Source organism: Nerophis ophidion, linkage group LG01 (assembly GCF_033978795.1).
Source record: "Nerophis ophidion isolate RoL-2023_Sa linkage group LG01, RoL_Noph_v1.0, whole genome shotgun sequence".
Lineage (NCBI taxonomy): Eukaryota > Metazoa > Chordata > Actinopteri > Syngnathiformes > Syngnathidae > Nerophis > Nerophis ophidion.
In genome coordinates, this window is record NC_084611.1 from 2607056 (window position 1) to 2617055 (window position 10000).

General features: G+C 40.7%; 2 protein-coding genes across 2 annotated transcripts in view; one reads left to right on the plus strand and one right to left on the minus strand.

Moving 5' to 3' along the window:
• The window catches only part of gstt2 (glutathione S-transferase theta 2), a 142109-nt gene that overhangs the window by 8254 nt on the left and 123855 nt on the right, over positions 1–10000 (minus strand). The window lies entirely within an intron of this gene.
• Positions 4719–10000, plus strand: part of grin1b (glutamate receptor, ionotropic, N-methyl D-aspartate 1b) — a 56202-nt gene continuing 50920 nt past the window's right edge. Inside the window, exons 1-2 of the mRNA XM_061893646.1 lie at positions 4719–5204; positions 5280–5430. Of these exons, the coding sequence (XP_061749630.1) occupies positions 5080–5204; positions 5280–5430 (276 nt within the window). The 5' untranslated portion in view covers positions 4719–5079. The remainder of the gene's footprint in view (positions 5205–5279; positions 5431–10000) is intronic.

Genomic DNA, 10000 nt, shown 5'->3' on the forward strand with positions numbered 1-10000 from the left:
TAATGAAGGATGGTGTGTTTAATGAAGGATGGTGTGTTTAATGAAGGATGGTGTGTTTAATGAAGGATGGTGTGTTTAATGAAGGATGGTGTGTTTAATAAAGGATGGTGTGTTTAATGAAGGATGGTGTGTTAATGAAGGATGGTGTGTTTAATGAAGGATGGTGTGTTTAATGAAGGATGGTGTGTTTAATGAAGGATGGTGTGTTAATGAAGGATGGTGTGTTTAATGAAGGGTGATGTGTTTAATGAAGGATGGTGTGTTTAATGAAGGATGGTGTGTTTAATGAAGGATGGTGTGTTTAATGAAGGATGGTGTGTTTAATGAAGGATGGTGTGTTTAATGAAGGATGGTGTGTTTAATGAAGGATGGTGTGTTTAATGAAGGATGGTGTGTTAATGAAGGATGGTGTGTTTAATGAAGGATGGTGTGTTTAATGAAGGATTGTGTGTTTAATGAAGGATGGCGTGTTTAATGAAGGATGGTGTGTTTAATGAAGGATGGTGTGTTTAATGAAGGATGGTGTGTTTAATGAAGGATGGTGTGTTTACTGAAGGATGGTGTGTTTAATGAAGGATGGTGTGTTTAATGAAGGATGGTGTGTTTAATGAAGGATGGTGTGTTTAATGAAGGATGGTGTGTTTAATGAAGGATGGTGTGTTTAATGAAGGATGGTGTGTTTAATGAAGGATGGTGTGTTTAATGAAGGATGGTGTGTTTAATGAAGGATGGTGTGTTTACTGAAGGATGGTGTGTTTAATGAAGGATGGTGTGTTTAATGAAGGATGGTGTGTTAATGAAGGATGGTGTGTTTAATGAAGGATGGTGTGTTTAATGAAGGATGGTGTGTTTACTGAAGGATGGTGTGTTTAATGAAGGATGGTGTAATTAATGAAGGATGGTGTGTTTAATGAAGGATGGTGTGTTTAATGAAGGATGGTGTGTTTAATGAAGGATGGTGTATTTAATGAAGGATGGTGTGTTTAATGAAGGATGGTGTGTTTAATGAAGGATGGTGTATTTAATGAAGGATGGTGTGTTTAATGAAGGATGGTGTGTTTAATGAAGGATGGTGTGTTTAATGAAGGATGGTGTGTTTAATGAAGGATGGTGTGTTTAATGAAGGATGGTGTATTTAATGAAGGATGGTGTGTTTAATGAAGGATGGTGTGTTTAATGAAGGATGGCGTGTTTAATGAAGGATGGTGTGTTTAATGAAGGATGGTGTGTTAATGAAGGATGGTGTGTTTAATGAAGGATGGTGTGTTTAATGAAGGATGGTGTGTTTAATGAAGGATGGTGTGTTTAATGAAGGATGGTGTATTTAATGAAGGATGGTGTGTTTAATGAAGGATGGTGTGTTTAATGAAGGATGGTGTGTTTAATGAAGGATGGTGTGTTTAATGAAGGATGGTGTGTTTAATGAAGGATGGTGTGTTTAATGAAGGATGGTGTGTTTAATGAAGGATGGTGTGTTTAATGAAGGATGGTGTGTTAATGAAGGATGGTGTGTTTAATGAAGGATGGTGTGTTTAATGAAGGATGGTGTGTTAATGAAGGATGGTGTGTTTAATGAAGGATGGTGTGTTTAATGAAGGATGGTGTGTTTAATGAAGGATGGTGTGTTTAATGAAGGATGGTGTGTTTAATGAAGGATGGTGTGTTTAATGAAGGATGGTGTGTTTAATGAAGGATGGTGTGTTTAATGAAGGATGGTGTGTTTAATGAAGGATGGTGTGTTTAATGAAGGATGGTGTGTTAATGAAGGATGGTGTGTTTAATGAAGGATGGTGTGTTTAATGAAGGATGGTGTGTTTAATGAAGGATGGTGTGTTTAATGAAGGATGGTGTGTTTAATGAAGGATGGTGTGTTTAATGAAGGATGGTGTATTTAATGAAGGATGGTGTGTTTAATGAAGGATGGTGTGTTTAATGAAGGATGGTGTGTTTAATGAAGGATGGTGTGTTTAATGAAGGATGGTGTGTTTAATAAAGGATGGTGTGTTTAATGAAGGATGGTGTGTTAATGAAGGATGGTGTGTTTAATGAAGGATGGTGTGTTTAATGAAGGATGGTGTGTTTAATGAAGGATGGTGTGTTTAATGAAGGATGGTGTGTTTAATGAAGGATGGTGTGTTAATGAAGGATGGTGTGTTTAATGAAGGGTGATGTGTTTAATGAAGGATGGTGTGTTTAATGAAGGATGGTGTGTTTAATGAAGGATGGTGTGTTTAATGAAGGATGGTGTGTTTAATGAAGGATGGTGTGTTTAATGAAGGATGGTGTGTTTAATGAAGGATGGTGTGTTTAATGAAGGATGGTGTGTTAATGAAGGATGGTGTGTTTAATGAAGGATGGTGTGTTTAATGAAGGATTGTGTGTTTAATGAAGGATGGCGTGTTAATGAAGGATGGTGTGTTTAATGAAGGATGGTGTGTTTAATGAAGGATGGTGTGTTTAATGAAGGATGGTGTGTTTACTGAAGGATGGTGTGTTTAATGAAGGATGGTGTGTTTAATGAAGGATGGTGTGTTTAATGAAGGATGGTGTGTTTAATGAAGGATGGTGTGTTTAATGAAGGATGGTGTGTTTAATGAAGGATGGTGTGTTTAATGAAGGATGGTGTGTTTAATGAAGGATGGTGTGTTTAATGAAGGATGGTGTGTTTACTGAAGGATGGTGTGTTTAATGAAGGATGGTGTGTTTAATGAAGGATGGTGTGTTAATGAAGGATGGTGTGTTTAATGAAGGATGGTGTGTTTAATGAAGGATGGTGTGTTTACTGAAGGATGGTGTGTTTAATGAAGGATGGTGTAATTAATGAAGGATGGTGTGTTTAATGAAGGATGGTGTGTTTAATGAAGGATGGTGTGTTTAATGAAGGATGGTGTATTTAATGAAGGATGGTGTGTTTAATGAAGGATGGTGTGTTTAATGAAGGATGGTGTATTTAATGAAGGATGGTGTGTTTAATGAAGGATGGTGTGTTTAATGAAGGATGGTGTGTTTAATGAAGGATGGTGTGTTTAATGAAGGATGGTGTGTTTAATGAAGGATGGTGTATTTAATGAAGGATGGTGTGTTTAATGAAGGATGGTGTGTTTAATGAAGGATGGCGTGTTTAATGAAGGATGGTGTGTTTAATGAAGGATGGTGTGTTAATGAAGGATGGTGTGTTTAATGAAGGATGGTGTGTTTAATGAAGGATGGTGTGTTTAATGAAGGATGGTGTGTTTAATGAAGGATGGTGTATTTAATGAAGGATGGTGTGTTTAATGAAGGATGGTGTGTTTAATGAAGGATGGTGTGTTTAATGAAGGATGGTGTGTTTAATGAAGGATGGTGTGTTTAATGAAGGATGGTGTGTTTAATGAAGGATGGTGTGTTTAATGAAGGATGGTGTGTTTAATGAAGGATGGTGTGTTTAATGAAGGATGGTGTGTTAATGAAGGATGGTGTGTTTAATGAAGGATGGTGTGTTTAATGAAGGATGGTGTGTTAATGAAGGATGGTGTGTTTAATGAAGGATGGTGTGTTTAATGAAGGATGGTGTGTTTAATGAAGGATGGTGTGTTTAATGAAGGATGGTGTGTTTAATGAAGGATGGTGTGTTTAATGAAGGATGGTGTGTTTAATGAAGGGTGGTGTGTTTAATGAAGGATGGTGTGTTTAATGAAGGATGGTGTGTTTAATGAAGGATGGTGTGTTTAATGAAGGATGGTGTGTTTAACGAAGGATGGTGTGTTTAATGAAGGATGGTTGTGTTTAATGAAGGATGGTGTGTTTAATGAAGGATGGTGTGTTTAACGAAGGATGGTGTGTTTAATGAAGGATGGTGTGTTTAATGAAGGATGGTGTGTTTAATGAAGGATGGTGTGTTAATGAAGGATGGTGTGTTTAACGAAGGATGTGTGTTTAATGAAGGATGGTGTGTTTAATGAAGGATGTGTGTTTAATGAAGGATGGTGTGTTAATGAAGGATGGTGTGTTTAATGAAGGATGGTGTGTTTAATGAAGGATGGTGTGTTTAATGAAGGATGGTGTGTTTAATGAAGGATGGTGTGTTTAATGAAGGATGGTGTGTTTAATGAAGGATGGTGTGTTTAATGAAGGATGGTGTGTTAATGAAGGATGGTGTGTTTAATGAAGGATGGTGTGTTTAATGAAGGATGGTGTGTTAATGAAGGATGGTGTGTTTAATGAAGGATGGTGTGTTTAATGAAGGATGGTGTGTTTAATGAAGGATGGTGTGTTTAATGAAGGATGGTGTGTTTAATGAAGGATGGTGTGTTTAATGAAGGATGGTGTGTTTAATGAAGGATGGTGTGTTTAATGAAGGGTGGTGTGTTTAATGAAGGATGGTGTGTTTAATGAAGGATGGTGTGTTTAATGAAGGATGGTGTGTTTAATGAAGGATGGTGTGTTTAACGAAGGATGGTGTGTTTAATGAAGGATGGTGTGTTTAATGAAGGATGGTGTGTTTAATGAAGGATGGTGTGTTTAACGAAGGATGGTGTGTTTAATGAAGGATGGTGTGTTTAATGAAGGATGGTGTGTTTAATGAAGGATGGTGTGTTAATGAAGGATGGTGTGTTTAACGAAGGATGTGTGTTTAATGAAGGATGGTGTGTTTAATGAAGGATGGTGTGTTTAATGAAGGATGGTGTGTTTAATGAAGGATGGTGTGTTTAATGAAGGATGGTGTGTTTAACGAAGGATGTGTGTTTAATGAAGGATGGTGTGTTTAATGAAGGATGGTGTGTTTAATGAAGGATGGTGTGTTTAATGAAGGATGGTGTGTTTAATGAAGGATGGTGTGTTAATGAAGGATGGTGTGTTTAATGAAGGATGGTGTGTTTAATGAAGGATGGTGTGTTTAATGAAGGATGGTGTGTTTAATGAAGGATGGTGTGTTTAATGAAGGATGGTGTGTTTAATGAAGGATGGTGTGTTTAATGAAGGATGGTGTGTTTAATGAAGGATGGTGTGTAACGAGAGTGTGTGTGTGTGCGTGGGCGGGTGCATGCAGGCCTGCTAGGTCTGCAGCTGATTAACGGTAAGAACGAGTCGGCCCACATCATGGACGCGGTGGCGGTGGTGGCACAGTCGCTGCAGGAGCTGCTGGAGAAGGAGAACATCACGGAGCCGCCGCGAGGCTGCGTTGGAAACACCAACATCTGGAGGACGGGGCCTCTCTTCAAAAGGTAGGTCACGCCTCGGACCCAGGAAGTCACCTGACCTGGTCAACACGTTGCTGGCGTGTGATTGGCTGCTGGCAGAGTGCTGATGGCATCAAAGTATCCTGACGGCCTGACCGGACGCATCGAGTTTAACGACGATGGCGACCGCCGCTTCGCTACCTACAGCATCCTCAACTACCTGCAGAAGCCTGGACGCCTCGTCCCTGTCGGAGTCTTCAACGGATCACAAGTAATCACACCTGCTAACTAACTATCACACCTGCTAACTAACTATCACACCTGCTAACTAACTATCACACCTGCTAACTAACTATCACACCTGCTAACCAACTATCACACCTGCTAACTAACTATCATACTAGCTAACTAACTATCACACCTGCTAACCAACTATCACACCCGCTAACTAACTATCACACCCGCTAACTAACTATCACACCCGCTAACTAACTATCACACCTGCTAACTAACTATCACACCTGCTAACTAACTATCACACCTGCTAACCAACTATCACACCTGCTAACTAACTATCACACCTGCTAACTAACTATCACACCTGCTAACTAACTATCACACCTGCTAACTAACTATCACACCTGCTAACCAACTATCACACCTGCTAACTAACTATCATACTAGCTAACTAACTATCACACCTGCTAACCAACTATCACACCTGCTAACTAACTATCACACCCGCTAACTAACTATCACACCTGCTAACCAACTATCACACCTGCTAACTAACTATCACACCTGCTAACTAACTATCACACCCGTAACTAACTATCACACCTGTTAACTAACTATCACACCTGCTAACTAACTATCACACCCGCTAACTAACTATCACACCTGCTAACTAACTATCACACCCGCTAACTAACTATCACACCCGCTAACTAACTATCACACCTGCTAACTAACTATCACACCTGCTAACTAACTGTCACACATGCTAACTAACTATCACACCTGTTAACTAACTATCACACCTGCTAACTAACTATCACACCCGCTAACTAACTATCACACCTGCTAACTAACTATCACACCTGCTAACTAACTATCACACCTGCTAACTAACTGTCACACATGCTAACTAACTATCACACCTGCTAACTAACTATCACACCTGCTAACCAACTATCACACCTGCTAACTAACTATCACACCTGCAAACTAACTATCATACCTGCTAACCAACAATCATACCTGCTAACAATAGTACATGCTAACTATTAATCATACAAACCCTGTTTCCATATGAGTTGGGAAATGGTGTTAGATGTAAATATAAACAGAATACAATGATTTGCAAATCCTTTTCAAGCCATATTCAGTTGAATATGCTACAAAGACAACATATTTCATGTTCAAACTCATAAACTTTATTTTTTTTGCAAATAATTAACTTAGAATTTCATGGCTGCAACACGTGCCAAAGTAGTTGGGAAAGGGCATGTTCACCACTGTGTTACATCACCTTTTCTTTTAACAACACTCAATAAATGTTTGGAAACTAATTGTTGAAGCTTTGAAAGTGGAATTCTTTCCCATTCTTGTTTTATGTAGAGCTTCAGTCCTTCAACAGTCCGGGGTCTCCGCTGTCCTATTTTACGCTTCATAATGCGCCACACATTTTCCATGGGAGACAGGTCTGGACTGCAGGCGGGCCAGGAAAGTACCTGCACTCTTTTACTATGAAGCCATGCCACCTTTCCCAACTTCTTTGTCACGTGTTGCTGGCATCAAATTCTAAAGTTAATGATTATTTGCCAAGTTAAAGCTCTACTATACAAAGCAAAAGCCATTTATCAACAACATCCAGAAACGCCGCCGGCTTCTCTGGGCCCGAGATTATCTAAGATGGACTGATGCAAAGTGGAAAAGTGTTCTGTGGTCTGACGAGTCCACATTTCAAATTGTTTTTGGAAATATTCGACATGGTGTCATCCGGACCAAAGGGGAAGCGAACCATCCAGACTGTTATCGACGTGAAGTGTAAAAGCCAGCATGTGTGATGGTATGGGGGTGTATTAGTGCCCAAGACATGGGTAACTTACACATGTGTGATGGTATGGGGGTGTATTAGTGAACAAGACATGGGTAACTTACACATGTGTGATGGTATGGGGGTGTATTAGTGCCCAAGACATGGGTAACTTACACATGTGTGATGGTATGGGGGTGTATTAGTGAACAAGACATGGGTAACTTACACATGTGTGATGGTATGGGGGTGTATTAGTGAACAAGGCATGGGTAACTTACACATGTGTGATGGTATGGGGGTGTATTAGTGAACAAGACATGGGTAACTTACACATGTGTGATGGTATGGGGATGCATTAGTGCCCAAGACATGGGTAACTTACACATGTGTGATGGTATGGGGGTGTATTAGTGAACAAGACATGGGTAACTTACACATGTGTGATGGTATGGGGGTGTATTAGTGAACAAGGCATGGGTAACTTACACATGTGTGATGGTATGGGGGTGTATTAGTGAACAAGACATGGGTAACTTACACATGTGTGATGGTATGGGGGTGTATTAGTGCCCAAGACATGGGTAACTTACACATGTGTGATGGTATGGGGGTGTATTAGTGCCCAAGACATGGGTAACTTACACATGTGTGATGGTATGGGGGTGTATTAGTGAACAAGACATGGGTAACTTACACATGTGTGATGGTATGGGGGTGTATTAGTGCCCAAGACATGGGTAACTTACACATGTGTGATGGTATGGGGGTGTATTAGTGCCCAAGACATGGGTAACTTACACATGTGTGATGGTATGGGGATGCATTAGTGCCCAAGACATGGGTAACTTACACATGTGTGATGGTATGGGGATGCATTAGTGCCCAAGACATGGGTAACTTACACATGTGTGATGGTATGGGGGTGTATTAGTGAACAAGACATGGGTAACTTACACATGTGTGATGGTATGGGGGTGTATTAGTGCCCAAGACATGGGTAACTTACACATGTGTGATGGTATGGGGGTGTATTAGTGAACAAGACATGGGTAACTTACACATGTGTGATGGTATGGGGGTGTATTAGTGAACAAGGCATGGGTAACTTACACATGTGTGATGGTATGGGGGTGTATTAGTGAACAAGACATGGGTAACTTACACATGTGTGATGGTATGGGGGTGTATTAGTGCCCAAGACATGGGTAACTTACACATGTGTGATGGTATGGGGGTGTATTAGTGCCCAAGACATGGGTAACTTACACATGTGTGATGGTATGGGGGTGTATTAGTGAACAAGACATGGGTAACTTACACATGTGTGATGGTATGGGGGTGTATTAGTGCCCAAGACATGGGTAACTTACACATGTGTGATGGTATGGGGGTGTATTAGTGCCCAAGACATGGGTAACTTACACATGTGTGATGGTATGGGGATGCATTAGTGCCCAAGACATGGGTAACTTACACATGTGTGATGGTATGGGGATGCATTAGTGCCCAAGACATGGGTAACTTACACATGTGTGATGGTATGGGGGTGTATTAGTGAACAAGACATGGGTAACTTACACATGTGTGATGGTATGGGGGTGTATTAGTGCCCAAGACATGGGTAACTTACACATGTGTGATGGTATGGGGGTGTATTAGTGAACAAGACATGGGTAACTTACACATGTGTGATGGTATGGGGATGCATTAGTGCCCAAGACATGGGTAACTTACACATGTGTGATGGTATGGGGGTGTATTAGTGAACAAGACATGGGTAACTTACACATGTGTGATGGTATGGGGGTGTATTAGTGAACAAGGCATGGGTAACTTACACATGTGTGATGGTATGGGGGTGTATTAGTGCCCAAGGCATGGGTAACTTACACATGTGTGATGGTATGGGGGTGTATTAGTGAACAAGACATGGGTAACTTACACATGTGTGATGGTATGGGGATGCATTAGTGCCCAAGACATGGGTAACTTACACATGTGTGATGGTATGGGGGTGTATTAGTGAACAAGACATGGGTAACTTACACATGTGTGATGGTATGGGGGTGTATTAGTGAACAAGGCATGGGTAACTTACACATGTGTGATGGTATGGGGGTGTATTAGTGAACAAGACATGGGTAACTTACACATGTGTGATGGTATGGGGATGCATTAGTGCCCAAGACATGGGTAACTTACACATGTGTGATGGTATGGGGGTGTATTAGTGAACAAGACATGGGTAACTTACACATGTGTGATGGTATGGGGGTGTATTAGTGCCCAAGACATGGGTAACTTACACATGTGTGATGGTATGGGGGTGTATTAGTGAACAAGACATGGGTAACTTACACATGTGTGATGGTATGGGGGTGTATTAGTGCCCAAGGCATGGGTAACTTACACATGTGTGATGGTATGGGGGTGTATTAGTGAACAAGACATGGGTAACTTACACATGTGTGATGGTATGGGGGTGTATTAGTGCCCAAGACATGGGTAACTTACACATGTGTGATGGTATGGGGGTGTATTAGTGCCCAAGGCATGGGTAACTTACACATGTGTGATGGTATGGGGGTGTATTAGTGCCCAAGGCATGGGTAACTTACACATGTGTGATGGTATGGGGGTGTATTAGTGAACAAGACATGGGTAACTTACACATGTGTGATGGTATGGGGGTGTATTAGTGCCCAAGACATGGGTAACTTACACATGTGTGATGGTATGGGGGTGTATTAGTGAACAAGACATGGGTAACTTACACATGTGTGATGGTATGGGGATGCAT